Source organism: Histomonas meleagridis, assembly GCF_020186115.1.
Source record: "Histomonas meleagridis strain 2922-C6/04-10x chromosome Unknown contig_48, whole genome shotgun sequence".
NCBI classification, from domain to species: domain Eukaryota; phylum Parabasalia; order Tritrichomonadida; family Dientamoebidae; genus Histomonas; species Histomonas meleagridis.
The window spans coordinates 241,835-268,983 of NW_027150891.1; the positions used below are offsets into that span (position 1 = coordinate 241,835).

The 27,149-nt window shown below is 28.0% G+C and overlaps 7 protein-coding genes across 7 annotated transcripts; 3 read left to right on the plus strand and 4 right to left on the minus strand.

Moving 5' to 3' along the window:
* Positions 1–1,686: 1,686 nt before the first annotated feature.
* GO595_006802 (tubulin gamma chain) lies at positions 1,687–3,018 on the minus strand (the record flags this gene model as incomplete). The annotated part of the gene is made up of 1 exon (XM_067920196.1): positions 1,687–3,018. One exon carries the CDS (start codon positions 3,016–3,018, stop codon positions 1,687–1,689), a length of 1,332 nt encoding a protein of 443 aa, XP_067773022.1.
* Positions 3,019–3,194: 176 nt separating this feature from the next.
* On the plus strand, positions 3,195–3,839 carry GO595_006803 (non-structural maintenance of chromosomes element 1-like; the record flags this gene model as incomplete). The annotated part of the gene is made up of 1 exon (XM_067920197.1): positions 3,195–3,839. The coding sequence occupies one exon, from the start codon at positions 3,195–3,197 to the stop codon at positions 3,837–3,839; it is 645 nt and encodes a 214-aa protein (XP_067773023.1).
* Positions 3,840–4,257: 418 nt separating this feature from the next.
* GO595_006804 (tRNA (guanine(37)-N1)-methyltransferase) lies at positions 4,258–5,412 on the minus strand (the record flags this gene model as incomplete). The annotated part of the gene is made up of 1 exon (XM_067920198.1): positions 4,258–5,412. The coding sequence occupies one exon, from the start codon at positions 5,410–5,412 to the stop codon at positions 4,258–4,260; it is 1,155 nt and encodes a 384-aa protein (XP_067773024.1).
* Positions 5,413–15,387: 9,975 nt separating this feature from the next.
* GO595_006805 (Vesicle transport v-SNARE protein) lies at positions 15,388–15,987 on the minus strand (the record flags this gene model as incomplete). The annotated part of the gene is made up of 1 exon (XM_067920199.1): positions 15,388–15,987. One exon carries the CDS (start codon positions 15,985–15,987, stop codon positions 15,388–15,390), a length of 600 nt encoding a protein of 199 aa, XP_067773025.1.
* Positions 15,988–16,529: 542 nt separating this feature from the next.
* On the minus strand, positions 16,530–17,321 carry GO595_006806 (uncharacterized protein; the record flags this gene model as incomplete). The annotated part of the gene is made up of 1 exon (XM_067920200.1): positions 16,530–17,321. The coding sequence occupies one exon, from the start codon at positions 17,319–17,321 to the stop codon at positions 16,530–16,532; it is 792 nt and encodes a 263-aa protein (XP_067773026.1).
* An 859-nt stretch (positions 17,322–18,180) lies between these two features.
* Positions 18,181–19,437, plus strand: GO595_006807 (uncharacterized protein; the record flags this gene model as incomplete). The annotated part of the gene is made up of 1 exon (XM_067920201.1): positions 18,181–19,437. The coding sequence occupies one exon, from the start codon at positions 18,181–18,183 to the stop codon at positions 19,435–19,437; it is 1,257 nt and encodes a 418-aa protein (XP_067773027.1).
* Positions 19,438–24,653: 5,216 nt separating this feature from the next.
* Positions 24,654–25,223, plus strand: GO595_006808 (RNP-1 like protein RNA-binding protein; the record flags this gene model as incomplete). The annotated part of the gene is made up of 1 exon (XM_067920202.1): positions 24,654–25,223. The coding sequence occupies one exon, from the start codon at positions 24,654–24,656 to the stop codon at positions 25,221–25,223; it is 570 nt and encodes a 189-aa protein (XP_067773028.1).
* Positions 25,224–27,149: the final 1,926 nt, after the last annotated feature.

Below are 27,149 nucleotides of genomic sequence, written 5' to 3' on the forward strand. Positions count from 1 at the left end.
ACAAGAAGGAATTGAAACTAATGTAAAAAATATTTAAAAATTTTTTATAAAATTTATTTAATTTATATAATATTTCAAAGTAATATTTGGAAATTATTTAAATTATTTGATTCAGCGCTTATTCTAGCAACTAAAAAAAATAATGAAGAAATCGTTCAATTATTACTTGAACATGAAGGAATTGACACTAATATTTGTGATAATTTTTTATTTTATTTGGGATTTATTTAAATAATTTGATATTTTATAGTTATCTTTGGAAATTATATAAGTTATTTAATATGCCTCTTCATATTGCAACTGAAAAATGTAACATAAAAATAGTTAAGTTATTACTAAACCAAAAAGGAACTAATGTTAATGCAGGCAATATATATATATTCGTTTTCGACTTTACTTTAATAATTTGATATTTTGAATGAATATTTGATATTTTGAATTAATATTTATTTCAGCACTCATGATAGCAGCTATAAAAGGTGATATAGAAATTGTTCAATTATTACTTGACCATAATGGAATTAATGTCAATGCTAACAATATTTATTTGTTTTGTCTAAAATTTATTTTTATAAATTGAAGTTCCAAAATAATATATAGAAAATATATAAAATATTTTACACAGCACTTATGGCTGCAACTATAAAAAATAACATAGGAATAGTTAAATTGCTTCTTGAACAAAAAGGAATTAATGTTAATCAACAAGATGTTTAAATGTTTTATTTAAAATTTAATTTAATAATTTGATAATTGAATATAATATTTGGAATTCAACCAATTTATTAATGACTGCACTTATGATGGCATGTGGAATAGGTAACATAGAAATAGTTAAATTGCTTCTTGAACAAAAAGGAATTGATGTTAATATTAATGATATTACCTTGTTTTATTTTGGATTTATTTTAATAAATTGATATTTCAAATAAATAGATGGAAATTCTTCAAATTATTTAGAACAGCACTTACATATGCATCTCCAAATTCGGAAATAGTTAAATTACTAGAAAAACATGGAGCTATTAAAACAAAAGGCGAAAATATTTCATTAATTTTATTAATATTTATTTTAAATAGTTAAAATTTCAATATAATTTTTAAAAATCAAATGTCAAAAATATTTCCTCGAAATCAAGAAATAAATGATTTATTACCATTTAGTGATAAAAACATATCTGATATAAAATCGAATGATATTTATTAGCAATATAAAATGTTTTTATAAATAATTTGGAAATTATTATAATTATTCGGTAAATCTCATATAAATGCACCAAGAAGGCAAGCAAAAATTGATAATGTGTTCATGCAAAAAAGAAATAATGTTAACGAATCAACTAATTCAACACCTAATAACAGGAACACTCCAGTTAATGGTTCTCGAAGAATTTATCATGAGCACAAATTGGTAAAAATAATAGAGGAAAGTAATAATAAAGAAATCAAAAAAGACAAAATCGACATAAGCACGCAAACAAATAATCGATTTGTTCACAAAAAAACATCACCAAAAATTATTTTATTTGAAAAAGAAGTATTAAATATAAAATTACCACCAAAATCCTAAAACTTTCAAATATTTTCTAGTTCAGAACATTTCATATATAAATAAAAAAAATTTTTAGATAAACATAAATTATTATTAATTATATTTTACAAAATAAAAGAAAAAAAATATAAATTTTATTCATCAAGTGTAAAGAAATCATCACGTTCCGCAGCAGAATATTCCCCAATTAACTTTTTAATTGCAAGAACAGACTCATTAAATTCTTCGTGAGTTCTTCCATTAAGAACCGAAGATTCATTATACAGATGAAGGTTTGCGCCAACTTTATACATCTTTTCGAATTCCTTTAAAATTCCTTGGAACAAACTCCGTATGTTTGTATGATTCGCAAGCATTAAACCTGTTACTCTGTTCGGTGATTCTACGTATGGACTTCTTCTTGACAATGCCAATTGTAATGAAGCTGGTCCCCATGGTATAAATCTTAATGCTTTATTTTCTCTAATTTGTCTTAATGCGCTATGAATTTCAGATGGATCAACTTCGCCTTGAATAATGTTTAAAATAGAGATATACATGCCCTTATCAACAGATGCACTCATCATAATGTTCTTTGAATCAAGTAATCGACTCATTACATCAATAACAGATGTCTTACGTACTACTTGTCGGGTGGACGATAGGGAAATTGGGGTGTACCCAGTCATCAAAAAGTGACACGGAGGGGTCGGAATTAATGGAGCAAGAAGTGAAACCATGTTATTGTTGGAGTATGATGGGAACCTAAGGGTAGTGGTTGTGGCTGCCATAACAACAGATACAAGGTCGTTCATTTGACTAAATGAAGGTTCTGTAAGATTGAGTTTGGATGAGGCAATTGATGATAATGCTGAATTATCTAAAACAACTACGGCATCTGCATTCTCTGCAAGACGTCGAAGTGTAAGAACAGAGTTGTATGGTTGAACTACAACATCTGGTGATTTAGTATCTGTAAATACAGAATATGTCATCGTGGTGGCTTTGCTATATTCATCATTGAGACGTTCAAGAAGAAGTGAACCAACACCTGAACCTGTACCACCTGCAATGGAATGACATAGAATAAAACCTTCAAGTGCATCAGCAACTTCAACTTCTCGACGAATCATTTCTGCAATCTCGGAATAGTTTTGTTCACCAAATGCATATCCTTTACCCCAGTTATTTCCAGCACCTCCACCTTCTGGTGTCATCATGTTTTCTGGATTATAAAAATTCTTATAATTGGATCTTTTAATGTTGCCAATAACGGCTGGTTCTAAATCAAACAAAATAGCGCGTGGAATGTATCTACCATCATCTGCAGGATAGAAAAAAATGTCTTTTCGATCTTCAATTGTATCATCTGGATGTTCAAGCACACCATCTGGAGCTATGCCATGTTCTTGGGCAAGTCTTTTCCAAAATTCATAGCCAATTTGGTTACCGCATTGGCCAACTTGCATTGTAATCACTTTCCTCATTTTTTTTGGAAATAATAAACGTTCTGACTTACCAAACCGTTTCCACTTTTTATGAACAGTTGAATTTATAAACGTCTCTGATTTTATATCACATGTCCGGCCGATTTTACATGGTTTGTTCGGATTTTGGAGGTAGAAATTAACAAATGGCATCAGTAAATGTTCGACAAACTCTAATGCAAAGCCTTTTAACAAAACCTTACTTCACACGAAAGCAATTAGAAGATATGGTAAGTCCATTTAATATTGAACTTCAACATTTTGTCTCTGATAGCAATGAACTTTTCCACGAAATTGGTCTTGAACTTAGATTTATTCAATCTGATTTTGACAATTGCGAATACTATGGAATATGCCAAACATTAGAAGATACTAATGCTTCTGAATCACTTGGATTGAAAGCTGAAGTTGTTCAATTTTTCTTTAGGTTTATTGATGCAGTTATTTCTCAAGCGAGAGAAAACAACAGTTGCAGCCTTACCAAAGAACAGATTTCAAGTATTGCCCCACCAGAATTACCTCAAGGTGCCATAAAGGACATGATTTCAGAACTTTCCAAACGTGGTTATATCGAAAAAATTCATGATAATTTTCGTATTGGTCCACGTGGACTTCTTGAATTTCGACCAACATTTACACAAATGGCATCAAATGAAGAAATCCAAACATGCTCAATATGCCTTGATTTTGTCCTTTCTGGAATCAAGTGTTCGCGTTGTAATACATATATGCACAAGAGATGTCAACAATCGCTTGGACAAGAAAAGTGGGTTTGTCCAACATGCAACTCGGATGAGCAACCTGTTGAATTTGGTATTTAATTCTTGAACATGTTAAATATGTTTTTATAATGGATAAATAAATTTTTATATGTATAATTTTGTTGACCAATTTTATTCATAATATTCCAAATTATTTTATTCCATTTTGGAAAAATTCAGAAACAATTTTTTCTATTTAAAATGTTATCACTTCGAAAATGGTTTGATTTATATAAGTAAATATATTATTTTCAAACTTATAATCAGTTCTCTCCCGTAGTGTAATGGTTAGCACATGGGACTTTGAATCCCGGGACGGAGGTTCGATTCCTCCCGGGAGAACTACTTTTTAATTTTTTGTATCCAACTTCAAAAATGCATTTTATTTGTATGTAAAGCAACAAGTAAATTGTAATTCCTTAGTTTTTTTTAAGAATCATTTACAAATTATTAAAAACATTTTATATATGACTGAAAATCAATGTGGAATCTCTCTTATTGATGGATCATCTGAACCAAAGAGGTCAGCAACAGCAAAACTACATCTAAACATATCTTTCTTTGGTGACACGTCTCTTACTCTATGTACATTTAATTTTGGCAATTGCATTCCAAGTGCTTTTATAGCCTTTTCCTTCAATGATGCTTCATGGTTAACATCCTTATCATCAAATTGATGAAAGTACACAATTGGAAGTCTTGCTGTTGTCCGATATTTCTTTGCTCCTTCAGCAACAGCATCCAAAAAAGTGACAGCAATTTTAGGCAAGTTCATTACAATGTAATCAGAGCCACCATTCTTGAAGATATTAACAATAAACTCTCTAGCATCAATGTTAGAACAAACAACTTTATCAGTGACATGATTAATTTTACAGTTTTCCATAAGCCATTTATATGAATCTGGATTCAAATCATTTGCATAAACAGTACAGTTCTTTCGCTTAGCTGCACGAATAGCAAATGGGCCAATCCCACACATGGCATCTGCAACAATGGAACCTTCTTGAAAAAGATCAACAAGAGAATCATGTTCATGTTCAAGTCTAGAATTCCAGTACACTTTCGAAAAATCCATTCTAAAGGTAAGCCCAGTTTGTTTTACTTCTGTTATGAATGAATTTTCTCCAGCTATTACTTCAAGATTCATATTGCGATAAACATTATTTATAGCACCTGTTTTAATTGCAACTGTTTTGAGGGCTGTGTTTTTAAGTAAGATTGCTTGCCCAATAATGTGCTTGTATAGCAATTGTTCATCAAGAAGATTTAAATGTGCAATTTTTCCAATAGTTTCAAATGATGACGGAATGACAACACCTTCTGGTAAAAATTGTTTTAATAAGTCTTGCAATGAAAAATTATTGTAATCAAGAGTAAGTTCATAAGGAGTCAATTCAACATCACCAACAATATCTGTTACTTCTTTTGGAAGTTCGTTTACCCCTTCAGCGAGAAGAATTCGTTTTTCATTATTTTCTGTAATAATGGCATGGAATTTTGGATATCTAGGAAGAAGATCATTATTTTTTAATATTTTCATAACACCAGATATCTTTTCTTTAGGGACAGGAAATGAGAAAACTTCTTTATGAATTTTATATGTAGAAAGATCAATGTTATTTGTTTCCATAATCCGGATTTTCGAAATGTGATATGAAAACATACAGTAATCGCTGCAGAAAGTTTATACCAAGATGTAAACATCATCAAATATCTAAATTACCTATGTAATTTATACGATATCTCCAAGGGCATTCCATTGTACAGTGAAATGTTTTTGATTTTTTTCTTTTTTTTTTTTTTTTAATCTTTAATTAAAGATTCAAAACTTCATAAAAATTTCCACTAAGATCAAAAACCATATGGTTTCGTTTACAAATTTAATTTAATAGTTTTTTTGTTTTGTTTTGTTTTTTGTATTAATTTGCTCACATCTCCATAAATTTTATGTTATATCAAACACTCATCTTTTTTTTATTCCCAAAATAAGTTCCTTTATAATTATGCAATAATATCTTTTAAAAGATAGAAATTTGCCACTTTTGTTTGACCAACAATTCAATAACTTCCATCACATGGATAAAAATGGCTTCCTGATCGTTTTCATTGAATTTTTAATGAAACTTTTTATCGTTTTTTCATTTTTGGTTTTCTGTTTGAAACTGTTCAAACCCCTCTTTACTTGAAAACCGTAACGGTTTGTGCAAATGTCAAAGGAAGAATCGTTGAATAGTCTCTGCCAGCAATGGATTACAGCGGAGTTATTTTTGTTTGGTAAAGAAAATATTGTAAGCGACCCAAAATTTGATGATACCATTACGAATTTATTAAAATCATCAGAAGAGTACCCATTTAAGAACGACGTTTTAAATACACTCCCAAAATATGCTGAACTTAGCCTAGAAGAATGCAGGCTCTTTCTTAACACAATCAAAGGATTAATGATGGAACTTATTGATAAAAATTCATGTTTTGATGTTTTTGTCAAGTGCTTTAATAACCTCTATCATCTCTTCAAGATATTATGCTCACATCCTAAGGCACCACCCAAAAATCCGTCCAGGAAAATACAGTTAGATTTTTATATTCCAGAGGATTTCTTTTCACATCTTGAATCTTCCTTAGAGTTTCTTTACAACATGATATCCAAATTTGAAGATGCTTCAATAGGCAAAGTTGACACACAAATTGTACAAAATTTGATATCCATCATATCTAATTATACACCACCTGACATCCAACGATATGAAGGGAAAATTTTATGTCTTTTAACCAAACACAAGGAAATACTTGATGCCTTTAACGCCAAAATTGATTCCATGTTATCATCCAAAATGCACAAAGATGTCAAACATAAGCTAATTATCATCTTTGACACTGTCAAATACATCCGCTATTCATTTAACACCAATCAAGAAGCTATAATGGCCTCACTTAGTGAACGAATTTCCAAAGATATCCTCAAACAAAAAAGTTTCTCATTACAAGAAGCGCTTTTATTCTTTACCGCGCGTACGATGTGTCATATGCAGATCCGTAAAGATTATCCATATGATAAAAAGACATTAGAGAACTTAACCAAATTATGTTCCGACTTAAATAAGAAACTTAACTCAAAGAACTTTAAGAAAGGACCAATGAAAGCAGCGATACGTATTGTATCGATATTACCTGAGAAACAATTTCAATCACAATGGAGTAAAATCTCGGGAATATTAAGTAAACATCAACAAGGCCAAGATGCAAAAAGCATGATCAAATACTTACGAATCATTGGCGAATTATTTGTACCAAATCATTTTACACAAGAAGAATATATTCGTTTTTCATTTGAAACATTATTTGAGAAAAGTAAAGTACCAATTATTCGTTCCAATTATAAAGATCATATTTCATTACTAAGTAATTTTTATTCGAACATAGCAAAAAATAATATGGAATCAGTATCTGATTTATTAAAGAACATTGCAAATTCAATATCACAATTAAGAGAATATCCTGAAACTATAGTCTTTATGTTAGAAACTATTTCAAAGATTAGAGATTTATCTAATAATACTATAACATCATTAATTCCAGTATTAGAACCACATTTACAATCAATATTAAGTAGTTCTTCACCTATACCAGTAATCATTGGGGCATTACCATTATTAGAATTGTTCTGGAAAATAGCGCCAAGAACTCATTTAACTATTCCTTCTATTATTCAACAACTTGCAGGGCATGGAGATCAAGAAGTAGTTAGTTCTACATGTGTATCATTTGTTAAGATGATGCAAACAATGTCCAAACAAGATTTCCCTATCAATTTTGCGTTTTCTATTCCATATAATTTAATGGTACGAATGCATAATCAAACGCCAATTACAGTTATGTTAAATTTGACTGATTTATTAGCTGATTTCTTAATATCATTAGTCCAAATGATGCAACAATTAGATCAATCAATATATATGGAAGATTGGAGAGGGTTAGTTAAGACTATGGATTCAACATTATTTCCATTTTTATTTACTACCAATTATACATTAAAAGCTAACATTAGAAAAATCATAATGATCATTGCACCATTTTTAACATTTCCTTCATTATGTGGAGTAATTAGTGATACAAATTTATCAAATAATATAATATATCAGAAGTTATTAAAAGGTATAATCGATACGCCATTAATATTTATCGATGTCTTTATTCAAGCAACTGATTTTTGGATGAAAATGGACTTAAATAATGATCCAATATTTTCTAAGACATTATTAAAAGGTTTAAATTGTATTGCTAGAGCACAACGTAATAATACACCTATAACATGTTTACCAAATTATTGTAAATCAATGATTGAATATTTATTAAAATGTCCACAAAATGATGTCTTAGATATACTTTATCCTTTACATACATCTGTTTGGAAGACATTTTTTGATGAATTAGATAAATTATATAATAAAATGAATGGAGAACCAATTTTAGGTTTCCGTTATATTCAAACAGCATTTATGACTAATGCTAATTTATCACATGTTAAAGAAGGATTAGATGGATATTTCACTGCGTTATTAAAGTTTTATGAACAAAAGCATGCACGATTTGAGAAAGATTATCCATTAGAAATCATCACATTAAATATTTGTGATTCATTTTTAAGATCAAATCCAGAACGAATTGATCAATTTGTAACGAAAGTATCAAATTCTACAAAATTATTAACTAATTTAATGAATCGAGTTAATCCAAAAGAAATATTTGTAGTTAATACAAATCATTTATTTGTTTTTATAGATTTTATTTGTGCGATTATATCACATATTAAATTAGATCCTGAAATGATTGAGAAAGTAGTTACATATTTATTAAAGATATCATTTAAAGCTAATGATAACCCACAAATTCAATATGTAATTACTGATACAATTCGATGTTTATATTTAGTTAATTCTGAATATCGTAAGAATATTATTATTGCAGCATTATCAAGTCCTAATGCACAATTATCAGAGATTGGGTTATCAATATTATATAATTTAGAATCGAATGAAAACTCGAATCGTAATGAATTAGTTAGTATCTTAATATTAGCATTAGCATTATTATCATCACCTAAAAATAAAGGACATGGTATAGGTATTGATTTAGCTAATTTAACATTATATTTATTAAGTAATAAACAATTTAAGTTTATTAATCCATTAATAAAATATGATCCAGAAACAGAATCGAAAATCTTTCAAATCATTAATCAATATTTAACAGATGATGAAGTCAAAGAAATCATTGAAATATTATCACAAGTTATTATTTATATACCTAAACGAAGATCAATTCCACCATTTTTCTTACGTTCAATTGAATATTTAAAGAATGAAATTAAATTAGAAGACTTTGAATCATTACTTAATTTAACTACAACTAATTCTAATAGTAATGATTTCACATTGTTAAATAAGATATTACCTTTATGGGATAGTTTATTTAATAATTATCAAGAAGAAATTCCTAATTTATTAGATAAGTTATTTAATTTAGGTGATAATTCATTATATGTTTGTGCTCATATAGTACCACGTGCATTTAAGATTAATCCCGAAATAACATTAAAATTCATTGAATCGAAATTACCATTTTTAGATGAAACAGATCGAGTATCATTTGATAAGAAGATGCAACAAATATTATCAAAGATTAAATTACCAGTTATATCATTATCAATGATATTAGCATTAAATGAAGATCCTACAATCTTATCACGATGTTTTAATAACAAATTACCACAATTATTATTATTTGCATTACATATATATTCAAATGATTCATTTCGTTATGATGAATTTCCAATATTATTAATATCTTTATTACATTCAATGGATCCTAATAATGAATTATTAGAATTTAAGAATTGTTATAAACAATTATCATCAACACAATGTCAAATAGCTTATAGTATTATACAAAAATATGATCAAATATCAGCGAATTCATTTGCAAAGATTTTAGTTCCTTTACATCGATCATCACAAACATTAAATTTAGATTTTACTTATGCAATTAGTCCATGTTTAAATAAAGAATCAATACAAATATTAACAAACTTATTAGTGGAATATGCAATTGATGATAATGTTAATATTGTCTTAAAGTTTTTACCTATGGTTGTTAATATATTACCAGAAATATCAACTCCGGAATTACTTTCTAAGTTTGTAATGTTTTTACTTTCATTTTTATATGAGAATGGTGATGTTCGATTAATATTATCAATATCGAAACATTTACCGATATTAATGGAACGTATGAAAGACACTTCTAAATTTGATGAATTTATTATTAAATTTATGGAATTAATTAATTCGAATGGAGGCGTTGAAATTATATTATCAGTAGTTTTAGAGTTTTTAATTGTTACTGAAGATATTAATTCTGATATATATAAGTCATCATTTGAATATTTATGGACTATTTCTCAATTTATGAATGGCGATTGTAAACAAATCATCGAATTAGTTGCAATTATAGTTAACTCATTTTTAGATTTATCAGGTTATAAATCATCAAATTTAACAATTAATATCACCGGTTGGAATCAAGGATGTCCAAACATTAAAACATTAATTAATTTCATACAAAATATTACATCCAAAAATAATAACGTGAAAATATTAATTTCACATTTCTTAACTCAATTTGCTGTTGTTAACGTAATACATAATACGAAATTTAAGTTAAATATGGCAATTCTGTTGTCAAATATCATCGATAATATTAACTTAATTGCTGATTTGCCGTTGACTGGAGTGTTCTTATTGGGTAACACAATAAACTCTGATGAACAAATATCAAATATCTTCATTAAAATGTTGGCGGAGTTAATTAGAAACGTGCCAAACATCGAAAATCAGGCGTATAACTTCTTGGCAACATTCAGGAAATTGTTTGTGCTCATCGATAATAGTTCCGGACATGAAATGAGAATATTGCCGCCCGACTTTTACACTGTACAAAGAGCTCTGAAACAGCCAATGCAATTGAAGTCTTTTCAACAATACTTTTGCAACCCATAAATTCACTAAAAATATCGATTGAAAATTGAAGTGTTTTGATCGTTTTAAACAGAAAAATGTATCGTTTGCGAATTATGAGAGAGATTAAACATTATAAAGTTATAATTTGAGTTGTGAGCTACGAACGATTTTGGGGAATTTTTGAAACTGGTTTAATATTTAAGGATGCGTTAAGATATAAAATAGAAGTCCTTGCAGAGAAAAAAAGTATAATTGTAGTTTATATTGAATAAAAAAGTTTAATTGAAACACTAACGATTTGTTATTATTCATTTTTTGATATTTCATCATTCTGCATATGTATTACAACAGCAATAATTTGCATGCACTTGTTACCATCAACAGAAACAAATATAAATAATTCATTTTTATGAAAATAGAGAACGAATGTTTTGTAACTTCTCTTCCATTTCGGAGCTAATATTTTGAAAGCGGATTCTTGGACCATTAATAATTGTCATTATTTGTTGTTTAATATTTGTTTGCTCATCATTAAGAAGTGGCATTCCCCAAGAAACATAAGTGTTACTTGCAGATGATATGAAAAATGATATCAAGAAATTATGCAAATGAAGGTTCCCATTAAAAAGCAAATTCACGTAAGCATCTTCCATCAACTTACTTAAATCTTCAAAGTTAAACCCATTAAATTTATGTGTCACACGATACAAAGCAAACATTTCCTGGAATTCCATAAATGTCATTCCTTGAACAAATGTTGGATCAGACATATACTCTCTAAGTACTATTGACAGCGCTTTATGACCTTCTTTAACTGAATATTTGTTTAAAAATTTTCCAATGATTTTTGTTTCATTTCCATTACAATCCTTTATCATCTTATTAGGAATATACTGAATCATTTTTTTGTGTGTCTTAATAATGTGATCTCTGAGCCCAAATTCAACATCAAATTCGAGTTGTGTTGGTATTGTACATCCTCCTAATGGAATGGCAATTATCATCATTACAAATGTTACAATAAATACAGGCATATAAATGGAGTACCTAAGTATTTCAAGAATGTCTTTTTCAACATAAATCCCAGAAATTTCAACAGCGATAATAGAAATAAGAGAAATAATATACATTCCAATTTCCCAGTTATTAAATAAATATGTCTTAAGTTTAGCGGAACATCTAGACTTATATCGGAAGCATCTCGGATCCTTGGAAATATTCATGTTCACGTTCGAATTGTAAGTTTTATCTTGAGAGAATATATATGTACCTAAGATCCCTTCATTCCATGCTCGTATTTGCATTGTTCCTAAGGTTGTTGCTAAAGGTGTAGTTGCTTCTATATTCGTATTATATTTCCTTAAAACTTTTTCGGTAAATAAAATTGCTCTATTTCGGTATATTAATATCGATTCTCCTAATTGTTGGACTTTTCCCCATGGGTCTCCATTTTCTTTAGCTTTTACAATGTTTTCAACAACTTTATCGAGATGAGATTCTTCAATTTCAGTACCGAATCTAACAACAGACGTTGATATCCAATTACCACTCATTTCTTTACTATCTTGATCAAAATTATTATTGTTGTTTATATTTATATAGTTTTGTGGTGTTCTTATGTGATTTAATTCATTTCCTTCTTTTGAATTCGTGTTGCAAGGATTTGGTATAGCTGAAATAGATGAAATTCCAATTTCTCTTAAAGGATCTTTTAAAGAGGTAACAATTAAATCTGCAATAAGCTTTTCTTTATCATTTTCCTGTGCATTTAAATATAATGCATAATGAACTTGAACTGGGAGCTTACGGAAATTTGTTTTTTTAATGTGTTCATATACTATTTCTAGAAGATTTGAAATTGACATTTCTGTTTGGTCATTATTTTGCACGTATGAAATTGTCAGTTGCTTAATATCTTCGATAGTAATATGATAGACATTTGTTGATGGGATGTTCCCAGGTTCGTCTAATTCTTGATAAGGATTTTCAGGAGAATTATTACCCAATTCATCCATTTCATATAATCCTGGATAGTATTGATTTTCCAATTTCTATGTGACAAACCACCAAAAATCACTGATTTTAACGAAATTTTCTTATACAATCATGTAAAGTGAAGTGGTTTCTATCAAAAAATATTTCATTCTATTTTTGATTAAAATTGCGACATAAGCCTTTTGAAAAAGTTCAATCTGACATTCAACCGAATAGTCATTTAAATTTGACAAAAGTTGAAAACGATGAAAAAATGCCACAAAACAACAGTAATAAACGGTTTCAATATGTTTGTTTTAATTTTTCTTCATGAAGTCTGTTCATTATATATTCCACTTAAAGTTTATTCATTGAGTAAAAAATAAATATTGCCATCATCTTTTTTTATGGTTTAGAAGTAAATTAACTATTTCTGTGTCACCATAATTAGATGCTATCACAAGTGCAGTTTCAAATCATTTGTGTAATTTCCAATGATTATTTTGATATATTCAACAATTAATGAAATGAATATTATATTAAATAAAGGAATTTCTTTAACATTAATATCTATTCCTTCTTGTGAAAGTAGTAACTTAACTATATCTGTATGGCCTTTATAAGATGCGTAAATAAGTGCTGTCCAAAGTAATTCAAATAATTCCCAAAAATTATTTTTAAACCCATTATAATTGATATAGGCACTAAACAAAGTATATAAATATCTTTAGCATTAATTTCTATTCCTTTTTGTTGAAGAAGTAATTTAACTATTTCTGTGTGACCATTTGAGGTTGAAAACATAAGTGCTGTCCAAAATATTTTTAAATAATTTCCAAATATTATTTTGAAATAAAAAACTATTAAAATAAATATTTAATAAAACAAATAAACATCTTTAACATTAATATCAATTCCTTCTTGTTCAAGAAGTATTTTAACTATTTCTGTATGACCCTTTTCAGATGCTTTCATCAGTGCTGTATTAAATAATTTAAATAATTTCCAAATCTGATTTTGTTATCCAATAAGATCATTAATAAATTTTTAATAAAATAGAAAAATATTTTGTTCATTAATATCTATTCCTTCATACTCAAGAATAATTTTTAAAAGTTCAATATTATCCGAACTTGAAGAAAATATTAAAATATCTTTAGGAATTTGATTATGTTGAAGAAAATACGCAACAAGATATAAGTTTCCGGTTTTTGCTGCTTTACCAATATCGATTTTGTCATTTTTGGCGAAATCTTTTTCCAAATATGATAGAGTTTCATAATTCCCATAGTAAATACAAAAGTTTATCAATTTATCGATAATTAATTTATTTTCATAAAGATATTTTAAGATATTATTTTGATGAAATTTAATTGCTGTTTCATATGCATCTTCAAATGATGAATGATTTTGTTCACATAGATGAAGAATTTCTTCATTTCCACATGCAACTGCATATTTACCTGTGTTTTCTACATTTGCACCATTCATAAGTAAATATTTAAAACATTTAACAGATGAAAAAAATGCTGCAAAATCAATTAATGAAACATTTTCTTTATTAACAAATGAACATCTTTCATAAAGTGATGGTTCAATTTTTTGATTAAAATCAAAATTTGTTTGTGATGATATTTCTTGAAGTTTTTCGATTTCATCATTTCGAATTATTTTTGCAATTTCACTTGGATTATGTCCTTCTTCAATTAATTGCTTATGAAGTTCAAAATCATTCTTTGAAAGTTCTTCATAGTTTTCTATAAAATTTGTTTCTGCTATTAAATTCGCATTTATTTTATTTTCTTTGTCTGTTTTGTAATGTGCAAAATATTTTGTTTTAATATTTTTTACGATATTTATATTTGCCCAATTTCTTTTGATTATATTCTCCAGAAGATAATAAGCTTCTTGTTCTCTTATACCAGAGATATGCTTTATAAAAACATCAATGATTTTTGGAATCTTTTTATTTATATTAACTTCTTTTGCTTGAATTAATTCTAAATAATTTAATGTAACATCACATGAGTTCTTTTGGGAATAAAATGCATAATAAACCAGATTAATAATGATAATATTAAATGAATATGGAAAATTTGTATCAAATAATTTAACTGTTTGATTAACACTTGAATCAATATTTTCTTGAGTTAAACAAAATATAATACGTTCGAGTTTTAGGGGAATTTCCATATTTACAGATTGAATGTCAATTTTTTTGATTTCTTTTATCATAAGCGATGTAATGCTTGCTTAAATGCGCTTTGAGTTGAGTTATCAGTTTTTTCCAATGGAAAAGTCCGTTTAAATACAATTTTCTGAAATCTTGTCAAAAAATGCTTTTAATGTTTTGTATTCATTTTCCCCAAAATAAATAAAAAGTTAGATTCCATATCGAATACAAATTTGTTGGATTTTTTAAAAAAATATAGAATTGGAGTTGAAAGATTTTATTAAGAGATGCAGATGAAAAAAATTTGAATTTTTGCCTTCATAAATATTTATTTTAAAACAATTGCCAATGCACAACCTATTTAAAACATTTAAAGGACACTGTGAAGAAAAATAAATATATGATTTCAAAGATCAATACATATAAAATTTTTTATAAATCACTTAAGAATATACCAAATAAAAACGCCTATTGTAATAACAAGAAAAATCACAACAAAAATCAAAAAGATTTTTCTTTGCTTATCTCTGCATTGCATCTCATGAAGTATAGAACCGCTTTTGTCTAAACTTGTGTTAAGATCTGAAATGTGTGTTGATATGTTACCTATTGAACCTCTTTGCCGGGAAAGTTCGTCTAAAAGTTTCATTCCCATATCTTTTGCTTCATTAGCTCCATCAACTAAATAATCAACTTTTTCCTCATCACCTATTCCATGCATTTCGGGGTTGCCTAAAAGCTCCTTTCTTGAAGCTTCAGAAGCCTCATTTGTGAATTTTGAAAATAATGTATCAACATCCTTTTTCACCGAACTTGTATACTCTTGAACTCTGTTACGTGTTGTAGCTGGCCATGTAACTGCCATTAAGACCCACTCTTTTATATCTGATTGAATTTGAACATAAGTATTGCGAGCTTGTGCATATGAAGCAGATTTGTTATTATTATCTACATCATTATGGACAGCAATTTCTTCCTTAAGTTTATCTACAAGACCATTTATATGTTCTTGGTACTGATTAAAATCATATTCGGTCATTTAAAATTTTTAGGTCGCCACTTTTCGACCGTTTAAACGACCCTGCTCTGGGGCACCCTCAAAAAAAGAAACATGTAAAAGCCATCTCAATCAGATCTGATTATAACATGTATTCATAATCAAACGCATTATCACAAAGTAACACATCCTCTGAATTAAATACATTTTCTAATTCAAATACATTTACACCAAGTAATCCAATCACACAATGCAATACTTGTAGTCAAAGTATTACATATTCTCAATCAAACACATTTTCTAATTCAAATATATTTACAGAATCAAATACTTATTGCTTTTTATTAATGACAAATTCTTCATTAACTGTTATTATTGTTTGTGTTATATATATAATACATTTTGGACACCAAAAACATTTATTACCCCTTGTTTTAAATCCTTAAAAACAATTTTAAAATTTTGTTTAACAATACAAATATTTGATATGAAAGATTTCTTCGAAACGGTTTTGCGACGATAAAGAATTCTGAGCATTTGAATTCATCACTCAAAAAATCTATCGTTATCGATGCTTACAAATTTTAAATTATTCTTTTCTGCATTGGCCGTGGTCTCAAAGGCCTATAATAATGAGGCTTTGCTGCTGCTTGATTTACGTGTGTATGGTCTGGTATCTGCACGTTTTTTCCTTTCTCTTTTTCTTGTTGCACAATTATATCTCGTTGTTTCTGGTAGAACTTTCTTCTTCTTTCAACTTCTTTAAAGTCAAAACTACTATCACTGCTGCTACTGCTTTCATATTCGCTTTCTTCATCACTTAATGTGAAAAGTTCAATTTTCTTTTTATTGGGTTGTGGCGTTTCGTCATGTTTGTAGCCCATTGTAGAAGCCAATGGCGTTTGAAACTGTTGGCGAAATTTTGGATAAATAAGACTTTTTGATAATGGTGATGTTGATGTTTTGGAAAAATCGTTTTTCTTTTGTTGACGTTTGTTTAATTTTTCTTCAAATAAGTCGAGGTCAAGAAGAGCCCGCATTTGTCTGCATCCTTTCTCGATTAATGAATCAATTTCTTCTGTTTCTTGTTTGGCAACTATCTCAGCAACACGTGAAGCAACAATTTCTGCATCTGTAATAGTGGAATCTTCTGTGATTTTAAGAAGAATTTCTGAAATGCTTGTTTCAATTCTGATATTATTTTCAAGCATTTGTTGATGAAACAATGCAAAATCTGTGGCTTGGAGAAGAGTGTTAGAGATAACTGATGCTTGAATATTTCCAGTTTCGAGAAGTGAGTTCATAACATTTTCAAATGTTTCAGGTGAAATTCCAATTTCACCACACAACTGAACATCAATCATATTTTCAACCATGTTAATAAATTTTAAGTAACATGAATGTTCCTCATTTGTATATTGTTTTGTTTGGTTTTTAAAAATTGCGCAATTTGAACGAATGAATTCTAAAATGGGTTTCCACCATTTATCTGATGCAAAAAAATGGCAGACCTGAAGAAGAATCTTCTGGTCGCTTTGATACCAATTCATTAGAGTTGGCTTAAAGTCAATTATTTTCAATGAAAATAAAAATGCCAACCAAATGAAGATTATCATCCAGAGGCTAGCTCAATCCACAGTTTATCAAAATAATACCGAACTTTTCAAGACAGGTAGGGGATTGTTAGTTTATGTTGGTTTTCATAAAAATGATAAAGCAGATGATGTTAATTGGATCTCAAGAAAAATACTGAGCATTTATGTATGGCCAACAGAAGACGGAAAGCCTTGGAAGCAATCTGTTGTTGATTTAAATGGAGATATTTTATTAGTAATTGAACCAAGAATTTATGCAAGCGTTGATTCTACAAACGAGCCAATTCTAGATAACATATTAGAAGCCAACAAAGCTAACGAACTTTTTGGACTATTAGTTGAAAACCTTAAAAAATCATATCAACCAGAACGAATTTTCAACGTAACAACTCATGAAAAATGTAAAATTGATTTTCTTAACCAAGGGCCTGTAACTTTTTCGTTGGATTCATTCCATCGCCGTGATTAAATAAAGATACAAATGAATGTTTATTTTTAGGGCAACCCGTTAGTGTACGTTTAAAAACAAATGCAAAGAGAAAAAGCACCTTCAAGATTTTTATTTTCTACAGATTTCTGTCTAAATGGTATGAAAGGCAATCACCAAACAAGGCCTAATATTACACTTCCTAAATTTTATATGTATGATCAAATTGATGATCAAAATGATTTTTTTCTTGGAGAAAGACTTAATAAAGGCGAAAAAGTAAAACCGCTTTTTTACTCAGGTCCATCAACGGCAAGATCTAAGATAAAAGATAAATCATATACGACAGATAAAGCAACCAAAACAAGAATATCCACAGTAAACAAAATTCCAGTTCAAGTAAAGCACCTCCCAGGCACAGTTCTTACAAAGCGAGAAACATCAAAATCAACATTTAATGATAATTCTGTTCTTCGTGGTTATCTTTCTAAAGGTAGATCCACTTTCGATGCCATCCGTCCACTTTACACTAATGATGGTTTCTTTCCATATAATCCAATTTTTTCTAATCAGAAAAGGGTAATTATTAGAACGTCACATATATCATTTCGGATCAAATATTTTGAATTTCCTATCCAAACTATTCAAAAGATGACTCTCTATATGTGTATTGTTCGAGGAAATAAACCCGTTAGTAATGTTATTGAAGTACCACTTAAACTTACAAAACAAGACGCATGGAAACCTCATACATTTGATGAATATGATTGGATAATATCTTTTGAATCGGAAGCATATTTATATATTGAAGTTGTCGCAACGATTCGTGTTCCATCACATTTTAAACCTTTTTCAACTAAAGATACTTTAGTTGCTGAGAATCAACTTCAATTTATTGAGTTTAATAAAGGTTCTTTTGAGCCATTAGCAGAAGGGAAAATGAGAATTTTTTTAAATCGAAATGAAGAAATTTCATTTGAGGATGAACAATTCCCATCATTATCATTTTATATTTCACACCATAACTTAAAATATCCGGCACTTCCAGAAAATTTCGTTGCACCTCATTGTGCGGTCCCAATTTTCGAATGCTTAAGAATTATAATGATGAGGATCTTCGACCCTTTTCTCGGAAAATTTAAAAGATGGGAACAATCTTATCTAAGTTTTATTCTTTTTCATGAAATCTCTAAAAATGAAACTGCATTAGAGTTCCTTGCTTCTTTATGGGATGACCAAAACGAAGAAACTTTAAAATCACTTATTAAGATGATTTATCCATCAATTAATATCTCTACAAAAACTGGCCCTTATTGTTTGTTACCAACTGCAGATACAATGGAAATGGCAACTTCAAGAATATCATCATCATTAGCAAATCATAAGCTCCCACCAGATGAAAACTATAAGCCTTTTCATACAAATGAGCTTAGAGGTCCTGTTTTATTATCTTCATCATTTTGGGATTGAAATTTGATTTTTTTTTTTGTTATTAAAGAAATGTGATATGAACTTTTTTGTTTTTTCTAAACGTACAACATTATGGATGAATTGTTAAAGAAATCTAATTTAATTTATAAATTAGCTTCTAAACTAACAATAAATGATCCAAACTCACTTCGTAAAGCAGTACAAATTTTCCAAACTAAACTTTTTTCAGATCAATATTCAGATACTTCAGTTTATAAATTTCGATGGACAAATTATCTTCAAAGCAAAAACAAATTCTCAGAAATACAGATCATGAACCGAGACATCCAATTTCTTTCTAAATCATTAAAATTTCCAAATTTATTATTTCATTTAATTGACAAAATCAGACCTCATCAAGCCAATCTTCTGCGCTCACCAATACCCAAAGTCCCTAAATTATTTCCAATTGTGAGATCTTCAATTCCAATTGATTTTATTTCTGTTCTTCAAGGAATAGATGGAACTCATTTTCGATGGAGTGAAGCCCAAAAGCGATATGTATTTTATGGATCTGTATCTCCCAATCAAATTTCCATTATTAAACAAGTCAGTAATATTGGATGTATGATCCGAATAATTCGTTCATATATTAGTGACCAAAATGGAATATGTCATCAATATTCATCCACTGTTTTAGAATCGTTACTTCAAACCCATCAAAACTTTATAACCAATATTCAACAAAAGATTGATTCAATTTCAGGCGAACAATTTCTTTCACTTCTTTCATCACAGCATATTAACACAATCAAATCCGCCTCAATTATATGTAACACGGTATCCAAGAAAAATGGTGGAGTTTTATACAATACATTAGATCGAATATCAAAACATGGCGATCCGAATATTTCATATGTTTCCACACTTATGAAGGACAAATGCTTTGAGTTTATTGAAATCCTTATTAAAGAATGGATGACACGTGGCGAAGTCAATGATCCATATTCCGAATTCTTTGTTAAATGTGATACATCTGTTAATCTTTGTTCGCGCTGGTGGCGCGATCGATTTTCGATTATTACATCTGAAGTTCCAACAAATATTGATGCCAACCAAACGCAATTAATCTTTAGAGCAGGGAAATCATTAAACTTTTTACGTGAATGGGATACACCCATAGATATTCATTATGATATAGGACTTTCATTTGATGATTTTATTTTGAAAGTTTCGGAGGAATCAAATCGACAAATATTAAATGTCTTTTTACGGAACAATTTATTAGTTAATACGTTTAAAGATATTCATGATTTTGTGTTATTACAACGCGGCGATTTTGCAAATTCATTTATGGAAATTAATATTAATAATATAACACAACATCTTTCGGGTATAATCCAACGATTTTCTAATCATCTTGTCGAGGAAATAGATATCGAATTGAGTGATAATAATTGGCAATTAGTTTATAGAACTCAACCACCGATTTCAACTATATTTGGACAAACAGAACTTTCGGAATATAAATTAATATCTGGAATATTATTAAGGTTAAAGAAAGTAGAACATATGATTGTAAATACCGAAAAAAGTAATAGAACTTATTCGTTAGTGTTCTTTGAGATGTTACAATTCATTAGGTTCATACAAGAGTACTTTCATTTACAAGTGATAAAAAAAAGTTATGAAAAAACTTTAAATGTATTTATGAACCCGAAAAATTTGGACGAAATCTTAAGTGTACATACAAAACATTTAAATATAATATCGAGAGGTTGTTGGATAACTCAATCTGGTAAAGAATGTAGACAAACATTGTTTAGAATTTTGGATGGAATAGAAAGAACTATAAATTCGCCATTCGAACTAAAGGAAAACGTGGAGGAATTTCATATGTTATTGATAATGCTAAGAGATAAAATTTTGGAACATAAAACAACAGGTAAGGAATTAAGTGTACCTTTGGTTAGAATGTTTCAAAGAGTTTTTGATACAGCAGAAAATTATGTATAAAAATTGTTATCGAATAATTTTTTTTAATTTTTATTCTTCAATAAAATTTAAACCAATTCTTTGATTTATTAAAAAGTTCAAACTGACCGTTAATGTTTCTTCTTGTTCTTGGGAATTCTTGTGTATGTTTTTTTTTCCTCGAGATGCGCACAATATTTGAAAAAAAATTATTTAAAATCCAAAGCGTTTCCGATCAATTAAAATAAGGTTAACTTAGTTAGGAATCGAATCCTTTGAAATGAATGAAGGAAAATTTACATCCCCTATCTCAATATATAAATTACAAACACTAAACACTCATCTACAATGAAGTCTTCTTTTTATATATCTTTTTCTACAAATAACAGGTTTCCACGTTTAAGTTCAAATGATTATTTAATGATTTTGCAATAGAATTTATATTCAAAGATAAAAAGAGAGTAATTTAACTATTTCTGTGTGGCCACGACGAGATGCCAAAATAAGTGCTGTCCAAAATAATTTAAATAATTTCCAAATATTATTTTGAAATATCAGATTATTAAAATAAATTTTAATTCAAACAAATAAATATTTTTAGCATTAATATCAATTCCTTCTTGTTCAAGAAGTAATTTAACTATTTCTGTATGACCAAATTGAGATGCTTTCATAAGTGCTGTATCAAATAATTTAAATAATTTCCAAATATTATTTTGAAATATAAAATTATTAAAATAAATACGATATTTAGCATTAATATCAATTCCTTCTTGTTCAAGAAGTAATTTAACTATTTCTGTATGACCATTTTCAGATGCCCAAATAAGTGCTGTTCTAAATTATTTAAATAATTTCCAAATATTATTTTGAAATATAAAATTATTAAAATAAATACGATATAAAACAAATTTATATTTTTAGCATTAATATCAATTCCTTCTTGTTCAAGAAGTAATTTAACTATTTCTGTGTGGCCAAAACCAGATGCTTCAATAAGTGCTGTTTGAAATAATTTAAATAATTTTCAAATATTGTATTGAAATTTCAAATTATTAAAATAAATATTAAATAAAACAAATAAATATTATCTTTAGCATTAATATCAATTCCTTCTTGTTCAAGAAGTAATTTAACTATTCCAGTATGACCATATAGAGATGCTAAAATAAGTGCTGTCCAAAATAATTTAAATAATTTCCAAATATTATTTTGAAATATTAAATAATAATAATAAATTTTAAATAAAACAAATAAATGTTTTTAGCATTAATATCAATTCCTTCTTGTTCAAGAAGTAATTTAACTATTTCCGTATGACCATTTTTAGATGCCCAAATAAGTGCTGTTCTAAATTATTTAAATAATTTCCAAATATTATTTTGAAATATCAAATTATTAAAATAAATATTATCTTTAGCATTAATATCAATTCCTTCTTGTTCAAGAAGTAATTTAACTATTTCCGTATGACCATTTTTAGATGCTGTTATAAGTGCTGTCCAAAATAATTTAAATAATTTCCAAATATTATTTTGAAATATCAAATTATTAAAATAAATATTATCTTTAGCATTAATATCAATTCCTTCTTGTTCAAGAAGTAATTTAACTATTTCCGTATGACCATTTTTAGATGCTGTTATAAGTGCTGTTTGAAATAATTTAAATAATTTTCAAATATTATTTTGAAATATCAAATTATTAAAATAAATATTATCTTTAGCATTAATATCAATTCCTTCTTGTTCGAGAATATATTTAACCAGTTCAACATTACCTGATTCCACACCAAAAATTAAAATATTTTTTGGAATTTTTGTATTTTTGAGAAAATGTTTAAAAAGATATAAGTTTCCAATCTTTGCTGTTTCATTAATGATATTATCATTAATTATCATTCCTTTTTCTTCTAAAAATGAAAGAACTTCATAATTTCCACTGTTAATACAATAAACTATCAAATCATTATCTGATTTTTCTTCTAATTTATTTTCATAAAGATATTTAAAGATATCATTATGATGAAATTTAATTGCTGTTTCATACGCATCTTTAAATGATGAATGATTCTGTTCACATAAATGAATGATTTCTTCATTTCCACCTGCAACTGCATATTTACCTGTGTTTTCTACATTTGCACCATTCATAAGTAAATGTTTAAAACATTTAATTGATCCAAAAAATGCTGCAAAATCAATTAATGAGACATTTTTTTTATTAACAAAGGAACATCTTTCATAAAGTGATTCTTTAATTTTTTGATTAAAATCAAAATTTGTTTGTGATGATATTTCTTGAAGTTTTTCTATTTCATCATTTCGAATTATTTTTTCAATTTCATTAGGATTATGTCCTTCTTTAATATATTGTTTATGAAGTTCCCAATCATTTTGTGAAAGTTTTATATAATTATCATTATAATATTTATAAAAATTATCAAAATTTTTTTTTTGTTTTTCGTTTTCATTTTTTCCTCTGTAATGTGCAAAATATTTTGATTTAATGTTTTTAATAATATCTTTATGTATTAAATTGTATTCAATCATTTTATCAATTAGATAATATGCTTCTTGTGAATTGATTTCAGAAATATATTTATAGAAAAATTCAATGATTTTTGGAATGTTTTTATATATTTCTTCTTCTTTTTGAATTGATTGTAAATAATTAACATAAATAGGACTTTCTTTATGTTGTGAATAAAATGCAAAGTAAACTAAATTACATATAATAAAATTAAATGAATATGTAAAAGTTATATCAAATAATTTCATTGTTTGTTGAGTTGAAAAAACAAGATTCTCTTCTGTTAAATTAAATATTAATTGCTTAAGAGAAATAAGTTCTCCTAGACCAATGGTTTGACTTCCAAAATTAATGGTATCTCTTTTTAAATTATTTGTAGTACAATAAAAATCATTCATTTCTGACCAAATGACACTTTTTCATTTACAATTTTTTTAATTTAAATATCAAGAAATATGTTAAAAATGAGACATAATAACATAAATTTTCACGTTTTATCATTATATTCGTTAGCTTTCTTGATTTGGTGTTGTTTAGAGTTCCTTTAAATATGTTTAATTTCTGTTTCCATTAATTTTTTGATTTCCGTTTTTTCAGTTCAAGAATAATTAAATACGACTAACAATAAGAGATAACATAAGAACATGTTAACACTTCATTAAGTGCAAATTAAAAAAATTTTTGCTTTTTACTCAGAGGGATTTTTACTTTTGATTTTTGAACAATTTTTGGCGGTTTTTCCACACTGGACCTTTTGACACTTTTCATTCATGAGCAAAGAAAACAGCGAACACGAAGATACTTCAAACGAAATAACGCTTTATGTTTCTGGCCTTCCGAATGAATCAACACAAGATGAGTTGGATAAATTTTTTGGTGATAAGGCCCCACTAGTTTGCGTATGTCTTCGAAAAGATAGAAGGACAGGTCATTTCACAGGAACGTGCTTCGTCACATATAAAAACCGTGAGGATGGCCTAAAAATCATAAGTGAACTGAATGAATCTGAATATAAAGGAAAAAAATTGATTGTTGAACAATCTCGTAGACCATATATTCATAATTACAGCAAGGTTGTTGAAGAGCAACGACGTAATTATGATAGATATAGGGAAAGAGACGATCCAAGGTATCGAGATTATCCTTATCGAAGTGAAAGATATAGATACGAAAGAGAACGCTACGACCCAAGATATGATAGGTATAGATATGACGATTACGAAAGGCGTAGGATGTATTATGACGATCCTCCATACTATTCTCGTTCAAGATATGATGATCCATACATTGAACGAAGAAGGTATCCTAGAAGACCTCCATCGGATGAAAGTGATCATTGATACCTGGCGGTAAACCAAATTCTGATAAGAATTCTTCAGCAAAAATTTTTGTTTTTTTCCACTTAGCTTTTGAAAATATGTTGATTGTTTTGAATATTAGTATGAAATTTTGATGTTTAGTATGAAAGTTTGTTGTTTAATACGATATTTTGACTTTGTTATGAAATCGAATTCAAATGGATAGAAGAAACCTTGCTTGATGCATGCGTAGGCTACGGTGACTTTGCCTTGAGTCAAAAACTCTTTTTTTCTGCACATAACCACTGGTTAATATCTGATTTCTAACTCTTGTTAATCTCTCTTTGCTATTACTGATTTGATTATACTTACTTGAAACAGAGACAATTTCATTTAGGCTGTTCGAAATGCTGCTGGCACTGCTGGGCTTGTTTGCTTTGGTCCTCCAATAAATTGATACTCGATTTGCGGTTTATGTCAAAAAATAAAAGTTGACCTCAAGCGGGGCACCCTAATAATCCGTAATAGATAAAAACATAAAAAAATTGTTGGTTTTTGCTAATTGTAAAAATTATCCTCACTTATTTTGAGTGAATATGTATATAAAAATTAATTGGGATGTTTTAATTATTTATATTTTTTCTGCATAATCACCCATTTTTAAATAATTTTTATATAAAAAATATAGTTTTGAGTTTTTATAAACGAAGATGTTTATAACGGAAGTGATTTTCATGTCTTTCCTCAAAACAACAACAACAAAAAAAAAAAATGAAGAAAGAAGAAGATAAAAATAGTAAATTTACAATTAAAAATATTATTTATTCATTAACATCATTTTGATTTGTATTCTCAAACAATGTTTTCGGGCACTGCAAAATCATTGGGTTTTGGCAAAACTTTGATGATTTTCTAATTTTACGTATTTCTTTACCATTCATCAAAAATGGTCTTTTTACGTCTTTCATTTTGTAGTCAATAATATGTGAAATGGACAAAATCTGTGCAATGACAAACACAGGCAACGCTTCTTTGGAGATTAATGTTTCCTTAATTTGATTTATGGAATTATCAAAATTCTTATGTATCAAAACTTTGACTAAGAATAGCCCATTCGAATGAGGCTGGATGATAATGTTCAGTAAACTTTTTTGATAAAATGTCAAAATAAATTCATTTTCATTAAATCCTTCATTCCATACAATTTGTGCTTTGCCTTCCATAATTTCGTTCTTAAAGATGATTTCATGACTGTAATCGCTATAAATGATATCATTACTTTCATTTGTGATATATCCTAATCCGCATTTAAAATCTTCAAAATGTGGATATACTCCTCGTTTTGATATAAGAGATACTATTATTTTGTGTTTAAATTCTGTTATTTCATCAATTGTTAAATCATTTTCCCAAGAAGGAAATAGTCTTTCAGTACTAATATTTTCAAAGAAACTCATTGATCTTAAAAATGAAACAGATGAATGTCCTACATAAGAAGGAGGTAATTTTTGAGCAGAAGGAATTTCAAATTTGTTATTTGACTGTGACACTTTTGGATAAAGTTCATTATTTGGTTTGTATAACTTATCGTCAACTCCGAAACTTTTTAACTGGTTATCATATAAATCATTGAAATAATTTGTCAGTTTTGATTCAAAAGTTTTTTGTTTTTCATATTCGATTGGATTTGGTAATTTTTCATCAATATTTGCATTTTCCGAAAGCTTTCTTTGAATTGGATTTTCTGCAATATTCTTAAAATTCCAAATATATTTACCTGTTGGCTTTTCTATGTATAATTGTTTTTCTGACACTTTATAAATATAATCGTAGGTCCCCCCGAAAACCGCACTTGCCTTTGAATTCAAATTCAATGGATTTGAATTCGGTATAATGAACTTCAAAAAGTTTGCCGAAAAGTACATCAAAATGTATAAAATTTGTTGAGAAGTTTCTTTTGTAAAAACG